General features: G+C 40.6%; 1 protein-coding gene across 2 annotated transcripts in view; it reads left to right on the forward strand.

Annotated features, from left to right (window-relative positions):
* The first annotated feature begins 2924 nt into the window (after positions 1-2924).
* nptx2a (neuronal pentraxin 2a) overlaps positions 2925-19336 on the forward strand; it is a 39734-nt gene continuing 23322 nt past the window's right edge. Inside the window, exons 1-2 of one of the 2 annotated variants that reach the window (XM_062037167.1) lie at positions 2925-3628; positions 16704-16950. In XM_062037167.1, coding sequence (XP_061893151.1) covers positions 3062-3628; positions 16704-16950 — 814 coding nt within the window. In that variant the 5' untranslated portion in view covers positions 2925-3061. The remainder of the gene's footprint in view (positions 3629-16703; positions 16951-19336) is intronic. The other variant, XM_062037168.1, reaches the window with a different exon arrangement.

Below are 19336 nucleotides of genomic sequence, written 5' to 3' on the forward strand. Positions count from 1 at the left end.
TGAGAGTCCAGTCCATAGTGGATCTAACATAATAGTGAGAGTCCAGTCCATAGTGGATCTAACATAATAGTGTGAGAGTCCAGTCCATAGTGGATCTAACATAATAGTGTGAAAGTCCAGTCCATAGTGGATCTAACATAATAGTGTGAGAGTCCAGTCCATAGTGGATCTAACATAATAGTGAGAGTCCAGTCCATAGTGGATCTAACATAATATTGTGAAAGTCCAGTCCATAGTGGCTCTAACATAATAGTGAGAGTCCAGTCCATAGTGGATCTAACACAATAGTGTGAGTCCAGTCCATAGTGGATCTAACATAATAGTGTGAGAGTCCAGTCCATAGTGGATCTAACATAATAGTGTGAGAGTCCAGTCCATAGTGGATCCAACATAATAGTGTGAGAGTCCAGTCCATAGTGGATCTAACATAATAGTGAGAGTCCAGTCCATAGTGGATCTAACATAATAGTGTGAGAGTCCAGTCCATAGTGGATCTAACATAATAGTGAGAGTCCAGTCCATAGTGGATCTAACATAATAGTGTGAGAGTCCAGTCCATAGTGGATCTAACATAATAGTGTGAAAGTCCAGTCCATAGTGGATCTAACATAATAGTGTGAGAGTCCAGTCCATAGTGGATCTAACATAATAGTGAGAGTCCAGTCCATAGTGGATCTAACATAATAGTGTGAGAGTCCAGTCCATAGTGGATCTAACATAATAGTGAGAGTCCAGTCCATAGTGGATCTAACATAATATTGTGAAAGTCCAGTCCATAGTGGCTCTAACATAATAGTGAGAGTCCAGTCCATAGTGGATCTAACATAATAGTGAGAGTCCAGTCCATAGTGGATCTAACATAATAGTGAGAGTCCAGTCCATAGTGGATCTAACATAATAGTGAGAGTCCAGTCCATAGTGGGGCCAGTATCAGTCCATCTTAGCGAAGCCGGTGGCATTTCTGGGTGTTGTTGATAAATGGCTTTCGCTTTGTATAGTAAAGTTTTAACTTGCAATTAGAAATGTAGCGACAAACTGTAGTTATTGACAGTGGTTTTCTGAAGTGTTCCTGAGCCCATGTGGTGATATCCTTTACACACTGATGTCGCTTTTTAATGCAATACCGCCTGAGGGATCGAAAGTCCGTAATATCATCGCTTACGTGCAGTGATTTCCCCAGATTCTCTGAACCTTTTGATGATATTACGGACCGTGGATGGTGAAATCCCTAAATTCCTTGCAATAGCTGGTTGAGAAATGTTGTTCTTAAACTGTTTTCTCAGGCATTTGTTGACAAAGTGGTGACCCTCGCCCCATCCTTGTTTGTGAATGACCGAGCATTTCATGGAAGCTGCTTTTATACCCAATCATGGCACCCACCTGTTCCCAATTAGCCTGTTCACCTGCGGGATGTTCCAAATAAGTCTTTGATGAGCATTCCTCAACTTTATCAGTCTTTTTCGCCACTTGTGCCAGCTTTTTTGAAACATGTCGCAGGCGTCAAATTCCAAATGAGCTAATATTTGCAAAAAATAACAACATTTACCAGTTTGAACATTAAATATCCATATACCCGCACTCTTCTACTACGAAGCCACGCTGTTGTAACACGTGGCTTGGCACTGTCTTGCTGAAATAAGCAGGGGCGTCCATGGAAACGTTGCTTGGATGGCAACACATGTTGCTCCAAAACCTGTATGTACTTTTCAGCATTAATGATGCCTTCACAGATGTGTAAGTTACCCATGTCTTGGTCACTAATACACCCCGATACCATCACACATGCTGGCTTTGGAACTTCTGCACCTATAACAATCCGGATGCTTCTTTTCCTCTTTGGTCCGGAAGACACGACATCCACAGTTTCCAAAAACAATTTGAAATGTGGACTCGTCAGACCACAGAACACTTTTCCACTTTGCATCAGTCCATCTTAGATGAGCTCGGGCCCAGCGAAGCCGGCGGCGTTTCTGGGTGTTGTTGATAAATGGCTTTGGCTTTGCATAGTAGAGTTTTAACTTGCACTTACAGATAGCGACAAACTGTAGTTACTGACAGTGGCTTTCTGAAGTGTTCCTGAGCCCATGTGGTGATATCCTTTACACACTGATGTCTCTTTTTAATGCAGTACCGCCTGAGGGATGGAAGGTCCGTATTATCATCGCTTACGTGCAGTGATTTTGTCCAGATTCTCTGAACCTTTTGATGATATTACGGAGCGTAGATGGTGAAATCCCTAAATTCCTTGCAATAGCTGGTTGAGAAATGTTGTTCTTAAACTGTTTTCTCAGGCATTTGTTGACAAAGTGGCGACCCTCGCCCCGTCCTTGTTTGTGAATGACCGAGCATTTCACGGAAGCTGCTTTTATACCCAATCATGGCACCCACCTGTTCCCAATTAGCCCGTTCACCTGCGGGATGTTCCAAATAAGTGTTTGATGAGCAATTGTCAACTTTCTCAGTCTTTTTCGCCACTCGTGCCAGCTTTTTTGAAACATGTCGCAGGCATCAAATTCCAAATGAGGTAATATCTGCAAAAAATAACAAAGTTTACCAGTTTGAACGTTAAATATCTTGTCTTTGCAGTCTATTCAATTGAATATAAGTTGAAAAGGATTTGCAAATCATTGTATTCTGTTTTTATTTACCATTTGGTTTTGGGGGTTTGTACATGCAAGTCCGATTGGAAAAATCTCATCATTCTTAGGTGTTTTTTTGGTTGTTTTTTTTGATGAACCTTACAAGGTTTAATTCCAGTGATGGCGCACAAGCTGACGCCACAGAAGCACACACACCTCCCAATGATCATCATCATCATCACTATCATCGTCATCATCATAATCCGCCTGAGCAGCATCCTTGTCAGTGACGTCCAGGCAGCCGCAGAGAGGAGCATGCATGCAGCTTGCAAGTTCTCTCACCATCTTACGGATATTTTTATACTCATTTTTATATTTTTTCCAGTGAAGTTTGGGAAATTTTGATTTTTTTTTGTTGTTGTTGTTGTTGGAGTCAACTGCGCATGTGGATGTATGTTTTGTGATTGTTTGTGTTTATATGAATGACACATGTCCGCTTGCTGGATAAAAGTTGTTTAAAAAGAAGCAGGATTTTTTTTTTTTTTTTTTTTTTTTTTTTTTTTTGGAGTTTTTATCCCTGGAGAATGCTGACGGAACTGTGTGGTTTGTTCTACCTGCTCAGCTCGGTTCTGAGCCAGGACGCCACAGGTAGCCGCTTCGTCTGCAACGCGATTCCACCGGGCGCGGAGCCGGGCTGCGGCGTCGACGCTCCGACGGGCAACCGCTTGCAGATCAGCAGCCCCGCGGAGGAGGAGCTGCGGAACACCATCATCCAGCTCCGGGAGACCATATTGCAGCAGAAGGAGACCATCGGGAGCCAGCAGGGGACCATCAAGGAGCTCAACTCCAAGCTGGCGCGCTGCGAGGCGGCGGCGGACGACTCGTCGCAGCCGCCGCCGCAGCAGCAGGGCAAGGCGCGGGGTCAGGGCTCCCGGAGGAAGGAGTCGGGCAAGAACACCATGGGGGACTTGCCCAGAGACCCCGGCGAGTCTATCAGCCAGCTTGGCAAGACCATGCAAAGCCTGAAAGGTCGCTTGGAGAGCCTGGAGGTAAGACAACCAAATGCGCAGATCGGTGCGTAAAATGCAAGGCGGTATCACACCTGGCAACCACGTCAGACGAAAACGTTGCATGGGAGTTATGAAGAACAGCCTGACCAGTTTATCCATGCATGTGGTGCACATCAGCGGTCCCCAAACTACGGCCTGCGGGCTGAATACGGCCCACCGGCGTCCAACATCCGGCCCGCGGGGAGTCTCAAGGTTTTTTTGATTTTTTTTGTCCGACCGCTTCTACAAACCCCGTTTCCATATGAGTTGGGAAATTGTGTTAGATGTAAATATAAACGAAATACAATGATTTGCAATTGAATGCACTACAAAGACAACATATTTGATGTTCAAACTCATAAAAAATTTTTTGCAAATAATAATTAAATCAGAATTTCATGGCTGCAACACGTGCCAAAGTAGTTGGGAAAGGGCATGTTCACCACTGTGTTACATGGCCTTTCCTTTTAACGACACTCGGTAAACGTTTGGTAACTGAGGAGACACATTTTTGAAGCTTCTCAGGTGGAATTCTTCCCCATTCTTGCTTGATGTACAGCTTAAGTTGTTCAACAGTCCGGGGGTCTCCGTTGTGCTATTTTAGGCTTCATAATGTGCCACACATTTTCAATGGGAGACAGGTCTGGACTACAGGCAGGCCAGTCTAGTACCCGCACTCTTTTACTATGAAGCCACGTTGATGTAACACGTGGCTTGGCATTGTCTTGCTGAAATAAGCAGGGGCGTCCATGATAACGTTGCTTGGTTGCTCCAAAACCTGTATGTACCTTTCAGCATTAATGGCGCCTTCACAGATGGTCTTGGGCACTAATACACCCCCATACCATCACACATGCTGGCTTTTCAACTTTGCGCCTATAACAATCCGGATGGTTGGTCCGGAGGACACGGCGTCCACAGTTTCCAAAAACAATTTGAAATGTGGACTCGTCAGACCGCAGAACACTTTTCCACTTTGTATCAGTCCATCTTAGATGAGCTCAGGCCCAGCGAAGCCGACTGCGTTTCTGGGTGTTGTTGATAAACGGTTTTCGCCTTACATAGGAGAGTTTTAACTTGCACTTACAGATGTAGCGACCAACTGTAGTTACTGACAGTGGGTTCCTGAAGTGTTCCTGAGCCCATGTGGTGATATCCTTTACACACTGACGTCGCTTGTTGATGCGGTACAGCCTGAGGGATGGAAGGTCACGGGCTTAGCTGCTTACGTGCAGTGATTTCTCCAGATTCTCTGAACCCTTTGATGATATTACGGAGCGTAGATGGTGAAATCCCTAAATTCCTTGCAATAGCTGGTTGAGAAAGGTTGTTCTTAAACTGTTCAACAATTTGCTCACGCATTTGTCGACAAAGTGGTGACCCTCGCCCCATCCTTGTTTGTGAATGACTGAGCATTTCATGGCATCTACTTTTATACCCAATCATGGCACCCACCTGTTCCCAATTTGCCTGTTCACCTGTGGGATGTTCCAAATAAGTGTTTGATGAGCATTCCTCAACTTTATCAGTATTTATTGCCACCTTTCCCAACTTCTTTGTCACGTGTTGCTGCCATCAAATTCTAAAGTTAATGATTATTTGCAAAAAAAATCAAATATGTTGTCTTTGTAGCATATTCAACTGAATATGGGTTGAAAATGATTTGCAAATCATTTTATTCCGTTTATATTTACATCCAACACAATTTCCCAACTCATATGGAAACGGGGTTTGTATATATATATAATTTTTTTAACCCAATGCGGCCCCCCGAGTCAAAAAGTTTGGGGACCCCTGATTTACATGATTCATATACGTGATGAAACACATTTAAATACTTCAAAACCTGTGAAATGTTCATATTTTCTAATGGGTGTTGTGCCTGTAAGAACACATCATCCTGCAAAAAGGTCAATACAAGTGGAAGATAATGAGAGTGCATTTTCATCAGTGTATCATTGACTGTAAACACTTATAATTGCATCTATTTTCAAGCCCCCTCACCACGATTCCCCCTTCATCTTTGCTTGATTGAAAGCTTCAATGCCCAGATCAAATCTAATACAACACGTGAGGATGCACGGCATATCCCATAATAATTATACAGCGTATATTGATTGACATCTGCGAATGATGATGAGAACGTGTTTTTTTTCTCTCTCATCGATACCACAATCTCCGAAGTCCACTTAAAGAGAAAATACGCCTCGAAAGTCGCACACAAAAAAAAAATGTGGTGATGGAAGCATCAACACATCAGATAGTGCATGGTGCTGTATCGCATCTCATCACTTGAGATCCTATCAAATGTCAGCTCACTGAACATCTTCGACGTAACTTCAGGGTGGGATTTTTTTTTCCCCAGAAAAAAAAAAAACATGCATATATTTTTATATATATATATATATATATATATATATATATATATATATATATATATATATATATATATATATATATATATATATATATATATATATATATATATATATATATATATATATATATATATATATATATATATATATATATATATATATGTATGCAAACAATAACAGATGGCTCCAAAAGAAACTCGTCCAAAGTGAGTCAGAGCTTTTCTTCCTGTCACTCACACATTTCACAATGTGTTACATATAAAATAAAAAATAGGAAAAAAATATGACGTTCAGATTTATATTTGTAAACAATATAGATGGTGCCAAAAAAAAAAAAAAAAAAAAAAAAAAAAATAGTCTAAAGTTGAGTCAAAGCATTGTTTTCCTGCCACTCACGATTCACAATGTGTTACATGGAGGATGATATTGTTTTCCCCGAGAAAAAAATATGCAGTAAAGATTTATATGTGCAAAAAAAAAAAAAAGTCATTCAAAGCGACGCAGAGATTTTTTTCCTGTCACTCACATACAGCATGGAAGAGTTATAATGCTAATTTTAAGATAATGGTGATCAATGCGTCCTCAAATTAATTATTTTTGATTATATTGGGAACAAAAAGATCAATACTGCCTTTATTTTCTTTCAAAATAAACAGTTCTTCAAATACACTATATTGCCAAAAGTATTTGGCCACCTGCCTTGACTCACATATGAACTTGAAGTGCCATCCCATTCCTAACCCATAGGGTTCAATACAAGGCTGTCCACAAGGTTGTGGAGTGTGTTTATAGGAATTTTCCACCATTCTACCAAAAGTGCATTGGTGAGGTCACACACTGATGTTGGCCTGGCTCTCAGTCTCCGTTCTAATTCATCCCAAAGGTGTTCTATCGGGTTCAGGTCAGGACTCTGTGCAGGCCAGTCAAGTTCATCCACACCAGACTCGGTCATCCAGGCGAGTTTACTGACATATAAGTAAGAACTTTACACTACTTTATATTAGAAATGGCAACAGCGGTGGATGAATGTCACATAACAAGAACATAGAGAAAAAGAAGAAGCTTATCGACTATAAAGGTGTACTCGCGCAACATTTTCCGGACTTATGCAGATCCCAAATACAGATCAGCAGGTACCAGAGGGTAAGAAACATTGCTTTTGCATAATATTGCGAAACAAAACGCCAGATATTATGTCTTACCTTATACCAGGGGTCACCAACGCGGTGCCCGCGGGAACCAGGTACCCCCTAAGGACCAGATGAGTAGCCCGCTGGTCTGTTCTAAAAATAGCTCAAATAGCAGCACTTACCAGTGAGCTGCCTCTATTTTTTAAATTGTATTTATTTACTAGCAAGCTGGTCTCGCTTTGCCCGACATTTTTAATTCTAAGAGAGACAAAACTCAAATAGAATTTGAAAATCCAAGAAAACATTCTAAAGACTTGGTCTTCACTTGTTTAAATAAATTCATAATTTTTTTTACTTTGCTTCTTATAACTTTCAAAAAGACAATTTTAGAGAAAAAATACAACCTTAAAAATGATTTTAGGATTTTTAAACACATATACCTTTTTACCTTTTAAATTCCTTCCTCTTCTTTCCTGACAATTTAAATCAATGTTAAAGTAAATTTATTTTTTTTATTGTAAAGAATAATAAATACATTTTAATTGAATTCTTCATTTTAGCTTCTGTTTTTTCGACGAAGAATATTTGTGAAATATTTCTTCAAACTTATTATGATTAAAATTCAAAAAAATTATTCTGGCAAATCTAGAAAATCTGTAGAATCAAATTTAAATCTTATTTCAAAGACTTTTGAATTTCTTTTAAAAAAAATTGTTCTGGAAAATCTAGAAGAAATAATGATTTGTCTTTGTTAGAAATATAGCTTGGTCCAATTTGTTATATATTCTAACAAAGTGCAGATTGGATTTTAACCTATTTAAAACATGTCATCAAAATTCTAAAATTAGTCTTAATCAGGAAAAATTACTAATGATGTTCTATAAAAAGATTCGAATTAACTAGTTTTTCTCTTCTTTTTTTCGGTTGAATTTTGAATTTTAAAAAGTCGAAATTTAAGATAAACTATGTTTCAAAATGTAATTGTCATTTTTTTGTGTTTTCTCCTCTTTTAAACCGTTCAATTAAGTGTAAATATCATTAATTATTAATAATAACATAGAGTTAAAGGTAAATTGAGCAAATTGGCTATTTCTGGCAATTTATTTAAGTGTGTATCAAACTGGTAGCCCTTCGCATTAATCAGTACCCAAGAAGTAGCTCTTGGTTTCAAAAAGGTTGGTGACCCCTGCCTTATACACACACCATAATAATACTCGTAAATTGAAGCACAGTACAATCAATCAAGCGGTGCGGCTTCGTAGCTTACCAAAGTCGTACTAAAACGGTTTGATAGATTTTTGAGTAATGTTCTGTGTAATGTTCTGTATTTCCACCGGAACATATAAAATGTTGGTGTTGTTTACTTGAGTCATATTGCAGTCCACACGTGTCTCTTATGTGTGACTGCCATCTACTGGTCACACTTATCATTACACCATGTGTCAAATAAAATAGCTTCGAGGTCGGTAAGCACAACCAGAATGATTCCGTACATTAGGCGCGCCGGGTTATAAGGCGCACTGTCGAGTTTTGAGAAAATGATATAGTCCGGAAAACACGGTATACGTAGGATCTGCAATTTTCAACGTCTTACTTCATTGCCAGATTATGAGCGATAATCTCCTATTTGACCGAGTCAAACGGTTCCATTGTGTCAGGGCGGATTAATCAACCCCAGTGGAAGGCAATCTATGTGACAGCTGTGCGGGAATTGCAGTGCACTTTTTAACAAATGAGCATTTGTATCCGCGTGAGTGCGCTGGCTGCCATGTGCAGTTATTGTCCTAAATTCCAAAAATCCCATTTGTGATCACGCCCGGTGTGAAGTCTGGGTCATATGCCTCGTGACGTACACACACACACACACAGCTTACTCGTCAGTACCCCGTTCTGTGGGTGTTTGTGGGTCACCCAGCAAGGTGCCCACTGTCTGCCATGCAATATGTATCTACCGTATTTTTCGGAGTATAAGTCGCTCCGGAGTATAAGTCGCACCGGCCGAAAATGCATAATAAAGAAGGAAAAAACATATATAAGTCGCACTGGAGTGTATAAGTCGCATTTTGGGGGGTAATTTATTTGATAAAAGCCAACACCAAGAATAGACATTTGAAAGGCAATTTAAAATAAATAAAGAATAGTGAACAACAGGCTGAATAAGTGTACGTTATATGAGGCATAAATAACCAACTGAGAACGTGCCTGGTATGTTAACGTAACATATTATGGTAAGAGTCATTCAAATAACTATAACATATAGAACATGCTATACGTTTACCAAACAATCTGTCACTCCTAATCGCTAAATCCCATGAAATCGTATACGTCTAGTCTCTTACGGGAATGAGATCAATAATATTATTTGATATTTTACGCTAATGTGTTAATCATTTCACAAGTCGCTCCTGAGTATAAGTCGCACCCCCCGCCAAACTATGAAAAAAAATGTGATTTATAATCCGAAAAATACGGTAATATGATATATTGTAGCCCCCAGAAGAAATCAGAAAATCTGACGCTATTTTTAACTTTTATTACCAATCTTACGTTAAAAAACGGCACAATTCCAACGGCTTTTACTTCCCTTGCAGAAAACTTTCGCCACGTGAGTCTGCGCTTCCCCAGACACACAACAACACTTTCTCATTCTCCACCAATCACCTCAGAAGAAATCAGAAAATCTGACGCTATTTTTAACTGTTATTACCAATCTTACGTTAAAAAACGGCACAATTCCAACAGCTTTAACCTCCCTTGCAAAAAACTTTCACCACGTGAGTCTGCGCTTCCCCAGACACACGACAACACGTTCTCATTCTCCACCAATCACCTCAGAAGAGATCAGAAAATCTGATGCTATTTTTAACTTTTATTACCAATCTTACGTTAAAAAACGGCACAATTCCAACAGCTTTTACCTCCCTTGCAGAAAACTTTCGCCACGTGAGTCTGCGCTTCCCCAGACACACGACAACACTTTCTCATTCTCCACCAATCACCTCAGAAGAAATCAGAAAATCTGACGCTATTTTTAACTGTTATTACCAATCTTACGTTAAAAAACGGCACAATTCCAACAGCTTTAACCTCCCTTGCAAAAAACTTTCACCACGTGAGTCTGCGCTTCCCCAGACACACGACAACACGTTCTCATTCTCCACCAATCACCTCAGAAGAGATCAGAAAATCTGATGCTATTTTTAACTTTTATTACCAATCTTACGTTAAAAAACGGCACAATTCCAACAGCTTTTACCTCCCTTGCAGAAAACTTTCGCCACGTGAGTCTGCGCTTCCCCAGACACACGACAACACTTTCTCATTCTCCACCAATCACCTCAGAAGAAATCAGAAAATCTGACGCTATTTTTAACTTATATTACCAATCTTACATTAGAAAACGGCACAATTCCAACAGCTTTTACCTCCCCTTGCAGAAAACTTTCGCCATGTGAGTCTTCGCTTCCCCAGACACACGACAACACTTTCTCATTCTCCACCAATCACCTCAGAAGAAATAAGAAAATCTGACGCTATTTTTAACTGTTATTACCAATCTTACGTTAAAAAACAGCACAATTCCAACGGCTTTAACCTCCCTTGCAAAAAACGTTCGCCACGTGAGTCTGCGCTTCCCCAGACACACGACAACACTTTCTCATTCTCCACCAATCACCTCAGAAGAAATCAGAAAATCTGACGCTATTTTTAACTGTTATTACCAATCTTACGTTAAAAAACGGCACAATTCCAACAGCTTTTACTTCCCTTGCAGAAAACGTAAGCCACGTGAGTCTGCGCTTCCCCAGACACACGACAACACTTTCTCATTCTCCACCAATCACCTCAGAAGAAATCAGAAAATCTGACGCTATTTTTAACTGTTATTACCAATCTTACGTTAAAAAACGGCACAATTCCAACGGCTTTTACTTCCCTTGCAAAAAACTTTCGCCACGTGAGTCTGCGCTTCCCCAGACACACAACAGCACTTTCTCATTCTCCACCAATCACCTCAGAAGAAATCAGAAAATCTGACGCTATTTTTAACTTTTATTACCAATCTTACGTTAAAAAACGGCACAATTCCAACAGCTTTTACCTCCCTTGCAAAAAACTTTCACCACGTGAGTCTGCGCTTCCCCAGACACACGACAACACTTTCTCATTCTCCACCAATCACCTCAGAAGAAATCAGAAAATCTGACGCTATTTTTAACTGTTATTACCAATCTTACGTTAAAAAACGGCACAATTCCAACAGCTTTAACCTCCCTTGCAAAAAACTTTCACCACGTGAGTCTGCGCTTCCCCAGACACACGACAACACGTTCTCATTCTCCACCAATCACCTCAGAAGAGATCAGAAAATCTGATGCTATTTTTAACTTTTATTACCAATCTTACGTTAAAAAACGGCACAATTCCAACAGCTTTTACCTCCCTTGCAGAAAACTTTCGCCACGTGAGTCTGCGCTTCCCCAGACACACGACAACACTTTCTCATTCTCCACCAATCACCTCAGAAGAAATCAGAAAATCTGACGCTATTTTTAACTTATATTACCAATCTTACATTAGAAAACGGCACAATTCCAACAGCTTTTACCTCCCCTTGCAGAAAACTTTCGCCATGTGAGTCTGCGCTTCCCCAGACACACGACAACACTTTCTCATTCTCCACCAATCACCTCAGAAGAAATAAGAAAATCTGACGCTATTTTTAACTGTTATTACCAATCTTACGTTAAAAAACAGCACAATTCCAACGGCTTTAACCTCCCTTGCAAAAAACGTTCGCCACGTGAGTCTGCGCTTCCCCAGACACACGACAACACTTTCTCATTCTCCACCAATCACCTCAGAAGAAATCAGAAAATCTGACGCTATTTTTAACTGTTATTACCAATCTTACGTTAAAAAACGGCACAATTCCAACAGCTTTTACCTCCCTTGCAGAAAACTTTCGCCACGTGAGTCTGCACTTCCCCAGACACACGACAACACTTTCTCATTCTCCACCAATCACCTCAGAAGAAATCAGAAAATCTGACGCTATTTTTAACTTTTATTACCAATCTTACGTTAAAAAACGGCACAATTCCAACAGCTTTTATCTCCCTTGCAAAAAACTTTTGCCACGTGAGTCTGCGCTTCCCCAGACACACGACAACACTTTCTCATTCTCCACCAATCACCTCAGAAGAAATCAGAAAATCTGACGCTATTTTTAACTTTTATTACCAATCTTACGTTAAAAAACGGCACAATTCCAACAGCTTTTACTTCCCTTGCAGAAAACGTAAGCCACGTGAGTCTGCGCTTCCCCAGACACACGACAACACTTTCTCATTCTCCACCAATCACCTCAGAAGAAATCAGAAAATCTGACGCTATTTTTAACTGTTATTACCAATCTTACGTTAAAAAACGGCACAATTCCAACGGCTTTTACTTCCCTTGCAAAAAACTTTCGCCACGTGAGTCTGCGCTTCCCCAGACACACAACAGCACTTTCTCATTCTCCACCAATCACCTCAGAAGAAATCAGAAAATCTGACGCTATTTTTAACTTTTATTACCAATCTTACGTTAAAAAACGGCACAATTCCAACAGCTTTTACCTCCCTTGCAAAAAACTTTCACCACGTGAGTCTGCGCTTCCCCAGACACACGACAACACTTTCTCATTCTCCACCAATCACCTCAGAAGAAATCAGAAAATCTGACGCTATTTTTAACTTTTATTACCAATCTTACGTTAAAAAACGGCACATTTCCAACGGCTTTTACCTCCCTTGCAAAAATCTTTCGCCACGTGAGTCTGCGCTTCCCCAGACACACGACAACACGTTCTCATTCTCCACCAATCACCTCAGAAGAAATCAGAAAATCTGACGCTATTTTTAACTTATATTACCAATCTTACATTAGAAAACGGCACAATTCCAACAGCTTTTACCTCCCCTTGCAGAAAACTTTCGCCATGTGAGTCTGCGCTTCCCCAGACACACGACAACACTTTCTCATTCTCCACCAATCACCATAGATCTGTATCGCTCTGGAATAACCTGCCTCGAATTCTCACCAGCATTGAAAGTAAACAGGTTTTTAAAAAGAGAGTAATAAAGAGAGTTGATGATTTGTTTGGTTTTATATTGTGTAGTTATATTTATATGGTAATTATTATTCTGTGACTGTAAATTGTTTGCTTGTTTTTTTATTGATGCTTTTATTTTTTTCTGTATTGTATAGTTATAATTATATGCTTTTACTTGTAATTGTATTGAATTGTGGACCCCAGGAAGACTAGTGTGTTGTTGAGGCAACCAGCTAATGGGGATCCTTAATAAAAATAAAAATCAAACCTCAGAAGAAATCAGAAAATCTGACGCTATTTTTAACTTTTATTACCAATCTTACGTTAAAAAACGGCACAATTCCAACAGCTTTTACCTCCCTTGCAAAAACTTTCACCACGTGAGTCTGCGCTTCCCCAGACACACGACAACACGTTCTCATTCTCCACCAATCACCTCAGAAGAGATCACAAAATCTGACGCTATTTTTAACTTTTATTACCAATCTTACGTTAAAAAACGGCACAATTCCAACGGCTTTTACTTCCCTTGCAAAAAACGTTCGCCAAGTGAGTCTGCGCTTCCCCAGACACACGACAACACTTTCTCATTCTCCACCAATCACCTCAGAAGAAATCAGAAAATATGACGCTATTTTTAACTTTTATTACCAATCCTAGGTAAAAAAAACGGCACAATTCCAACAGCTTTTACCTCCCTTGCAGAAAACGTTCGCCACTTGAGTCTGCGCTTCCCCAGACACACGACAACACTTTCTCATTCTCCACCAATCACCTCAGAAGAAATCAGAAAATCTGACGCCATTTTTAACTTTTATTACCAATCTTACGTTAAAAAACGGCACAATTCCAACAGCTTTTACTCCCCTTGCAAAAACGTTCGCCACGTGAGTCTGCGCTTCCCCAGACACACGACAACACGTTCTCATTCTCCACCAATCACCTCAGAAGAAATCGGAAAATCTGACGCTATTTTTAACTTTTATTACTAATCTTACGTTAAAAAACGGCACAATTCCAACAGCTTTTACCTCCCTTGCAAAAAAATTTCGCCACGTGAGTCTGCGCTTCCCCAGACGCACGACAACACGTTCTCATTCTCCACCAATCACCTTTCAGGCACAGACGGTGTGTTTGTGACCATGGGAAAAACTGACATTCCGTAATACCGTTGCTCAATTACACATGTTTTCTGCACACACACAGTGTGTGTGTGCAGAAAACATCGCACAGGGCGATGTGATGCGTCTAGTGCAGTAGCCTTGGAGTAGTAGTACCTGTAGTTAGTGCATGCTGCATGCCGCTTTTGCTTGCTATGCTGCATGCTGCTTCTGCCTGATACTCATTGCTTTCAGCTAGTGCCGCCGGCTAGCCCTCTGTCTCAGAGGGCGAAAAGAGGAGCCGAGTGCATAAGCCTCCTCAGCCGGTACATAGCCTCTCCATTGTCAAGACTCGTACATGCCTCCTCGTGGCCACACACGGTAACTGGAACCTCGCGGTTCCAGGCTAAGTTGTACGGGATCTCGGAGCAGCAGGGGGCCCCAGAGACGGGGCATGCAGGCCCACCGGTGTGTGGACATGCCCTGGTGCCCAGTCAACCCCTGTCCCAGCTATGGGTAAATAACCCCAGCTATGGGCGAATAGTGAAAACCGCCTCAACGGTGGACCAGGCGGAAGATGGCGGCAGCGGAATGCACCACAACGGCTGGGAAGGCGGATGAAGGCTGCAGCAAAGACGGGTCCCCAGTCGTCTTGGTCTCCATGCCACTGGACCCTGGCCCGCTCAATGCCAAGGACTGTGTGGTGGCTGACCGTGCACCAGTCTCCCCACATTAAAAGATTCCACGCACAGGCGTCCTCTACGGAGGACAGTCATACTCGTTTCGAGTGACCGCCGACGACACATGTTACTGCTTTAGCATTTCTCAGCCGATTTTAAAAATGTCAACACCAACCATTTCAACTCATTTAGACCATTCAATTCTTCTAACAGTTTCCTAAAAAGTTCCCGCTTTTCCCAAAATTCCCAAATTGTTTTGGAAATTCCCATTGAAATCAATGGGACATTCTTCAAAGTTCCACAATTCCCACATTTTTCATCTGATTCAAACTGTTACGACTTCAAAATATTCAGCATGTTTGGGAATTGTGTGCTCTACTTCAACAATTTCTAAAAAAAATTCCAGGATTTCAGTTCAACTTCAGCATTGGAGCATTCACACGCAATTCCTTCAGGAATTGCCTCATCTAGTTTCAAAAAGAATAATCATTCATTCATTTAAGATTAATAAAGCAACCCAAAAATAAATACAGTATTATATACTACAAAGTTTCCCCTTAATGAACTGTATTTTCCGGACTATAAGGCGCACCGGATTATAAGGCGCACCTTCAATGAATGGCCTATTTTAAAACTGTGTTCATATATAAGGCGCACCGCATTATAAGGCGCATAGAATAGACGCTACAGTAGAGGCTGGGGTTACGTTATGCATCCCGTAGTTGCGAGACCTGTTGTGGCTCAATATTGGTCCATATATAAGGCGCACCGGATTATAAGGCGCACTGTCAGCTTTTGAGATAATTGGAGGTTTTTAGGTGCGCCTTATAGTGCGGAAAATACGGTAATTGAATGTGGCGCGCTGCCACGGCATTTTGATTACCGCCATACCTTGAAAATAGGGTTGTTTTTTTACCTGAAAACAAATTAAAGTAATATGATATATTGTAGCCCCCCAGAAGAAATCAGAAAATCTGACGCTATTTTTAACTTTTATTACCAATCTTACGTTAAAAAACGGTACAATTCCAACAGCTTTTACCTCCCTTGCAAAAAAATTTTGCCACGTGAGTCTGCGCTTCCCCAGACACACGGCAACACGTTCTCATTCTCCACCAATCACCTCAGAAGAGATCAGAAAATCTGACGCTATTTTTAACTTGTATTACCAATCTTACGTTAAAAAACGGCACAATTCCAACAGCTTTTACCTCCCTTGCAAAAAACTTTCACCACATGAATCTGCCCTTCTCCAGACACACGACAACACTTTCTCATTCTCCACCAATCACCTTTCAGGCACAGACGGTGTGTTTGTGACCATGGGAAAAACTGGCATTAAATCCAAACCACACAAACATAAAACATTAACATTACGTGGTCGTTAGAGTATGGAATTATACAAACCCCAAAACGAGTGAAGTTGGCACAATGTGTAAATAAATGGTAAATAAAAACAGAATACAATGATTTGCAAATCCTTTTCAACTTAAAATCAATTGAATAGACTGCATAAGACAAGATATTTAATGTTCCAATGTTTTTTTTTTTTGCAAATAATCATTAACTTAGAATTGAATGGTTGTTCTGTGGGTGTTTGTGGGTCACCGAGGAAGGTGCCCACTGTCTGCCATGCATTATGTATCTATTATTATATATGTTTCTTTTCTCTCACTCTGCCTTCCAGCAGCAGAGTCTGCAGCTCCCCAGCACCAACGTGTCGGCCGGAGGCGTCTCCGCCCTGACGCCCCTGCCGCCGGAGCTGCGGGATCTGCTCCGGCAGCGTCTGGGGGCGCTGGAGACGCAGCTCCTGCGCAAGGTGGCGGAGCTGGAGGAGGAGAAGAGCCAGCTCTACAACGAAACGGCGGCTCATCGCCAACGCACTGAGAACGCTCTCAGTTCTCTCCTGGAGAGGATCACGGAGCTGGAGAAAAGTAAGCGCCGGTCACATTTCAGGCCGGAGGGCGTTTAAGCAGCAATTAGTCTGTCCCTGTGCAGAATGTTTAATGATGCCCATGACCTTTTTTTTAAAAAATTATTTAGGATATTTCTAGAGATGTCCGATAATGGCTTTTTGCCGGTATCCGATATTCCGATATTGTCCAACTCTTTAATTACCGATACCGATATCAACCGATACCGATATCAACCGATATATGCAGTCGTGGAATTAACACATTATTATGCCTAATTTGGACAACCAGGTATGGTGAAGATAAGGTACTTTTTTTTAAAAATTAGTAAAATAAGATAAATAAATTAAAAACATTTTCTTGAATAAAAAAGAAAGTACAACAATATAAAAACAGTTACATAGAAACTAGTAATGAATGAAAATTAGTCAAATTAACTGTTAAAGGTTAGTATTATTAGTGGACCAGCAGCACGCACAATCATGTGTGCTTACGGACTGTATCCCTTGCAGACTGTATTGATATATATTGATATATAATGTAGGAACCAGAATATTAATAACAGAAAGAAACAACCCTTTTGTGTGAATGAGTGTAAATGGGGGAGCGAGGTTTTTTGGGTTGGTGCACTAATTGTAAGTGTATCTTGTGTTTTTTATGTTGATTTAATAAAAAAACAAACAATAAAATAAAAATTAAAAAAACGATACCGATAATAAAAAAAACGATACCGATAATTTCCGAGATTACATTTTAACGCATATATCGGCCGATAATATCGGCAGGCCGATATTATCGGACATCTCTAGATATTTCTAAAGGCATTGAGCCACATGATTAAGTATGCTTACACAACCTGATGAAACCCCTAAAGCCCAAATCAAAACAAAACCCCAAAACCAGTGAAGTTGTCACGTTGTGTAAATGGTAAAAAAAAAAAAAAAAACAGAATACAATGATTTGCAAATCCTTTTCAACTTATATTCAATTGAATAGACTGCAAAGACAAGATATTTAATGTCCACACTGGAAAACGTTGTTGTTTTTTGCAAATATTAGCTCATTTGAAATTTGAGGCCTGCAACATGTTTCAAAAAAAGCTGGCACAAGTGGCAAAAAAGACTGAGAAAGTTGAGGAATGCTCATCAAAACACTTATTTGGAACATCCCACAGGTGAACAGGCTAATTGGGAACAGGTGGGTGCCATGATTGGGTATGGAAGCAGCTTCCGTGAAATGCTCAGTCATTCACAAACATGTGTGGAGCAAATTGTCCAACAGTTTAAGAACAATATTTCTCAACGAGCTATTGTGAGGAATTTAGGGATTTCACCATCTACGGTCCGTAATATCATCAAAAGTTTCAGAGAATCTCGAAATATCACTGCACGTAAGCAATGATATTACGGACCTTCTATCATTCAGGCGGTACTGCATCAAAAAGCAACAGTGTGTAAAGGATATCACCACCTGGGCTCAGGAACACTTCAGAAAACCACTGTCAGTAACTACAGTTGGTCGCTACATCTGTAAGTGCGAGTTAAAACTCTACTATGCAAAGCAAAAGCCATTTATCAACAACACCCAGAAACACCGCTGGCTTTGCTGGAGCAGAGCTCAACTAAACTGGACTGATGCAAAGTGTAAAAGTGTTCTGTGGTCTGACGAGTCCACATTTCAAATTGTTTTTGGAAACTGTGGACGTTGTGTCCTCTGGACCAAAGAGGAAAAGAACCATCCGGATTGTTCTAGGCGCAAAGTTGAAAAGCCAGCATCTGTGATGGTATGGGGGTGTATTAGTGCCCAAGGCATGGGTAACTTACACATCTGTGAAGGCACCATTAGTGCTGAAAGGTACATACAGGTTTTGTGTTGCCATCCAGGCAACGTTATCATGGACGCCCCTGCTTATTTCAGCAAGACAATGCCAAGCCACGTGTTACAACAGCGTGGCTTCATAGTAAAAGAGTGCGGGTACTAGACTGGCCTGCCTTTAGTCCAGACCTGTCTCCCATTGAAAAAGTGTGGCGCATTATGAAGCCTAAAATACCACAACGGAGACCCCCGGACTGTTGAAATAATAATAAATAAAAAATACGGTACACAATGTGCCAACTTCACTGCTTTTGGGTTTTCGTACATCTCCGTCAACCAGAACCAGCCAGCAAATATAAACGGACAAACAAACACAATTTGCTTTTGTCTGTCTGCTCGTTAGTCCCTCCCGAGTGCTAATTCTTCCACGATCCCTGAGATAACAGAGCATTATTACCTTTTGTAAATGATGAACAGCTCTTAGGTGGTGCTCATGTGAAGAGAATTTATGTGGCAAACGTTGAAAATTGAGGAGAACAATCATTACTTTTAAATTGCATTGAAAGTTCACAAATTACCGTGGAAGACATCT

Source organism: Entelurus aequoreus, linkage group LG25, assembly GCF_033978785.1.
Source record: "Entelurus aequoreus isolate RoL-2023_Sb linkage group LG25, RoL_Eaeq_v1.1, whole genome shotgun sequence".
NCBI classification, from domain to species: domain Eukaryota; kingdom Metazoa; phylum Chordata; class Actinopteri; order Syngnathiformes; family Syngnathidae; genus Entelurus; species Entelurus aequoreus.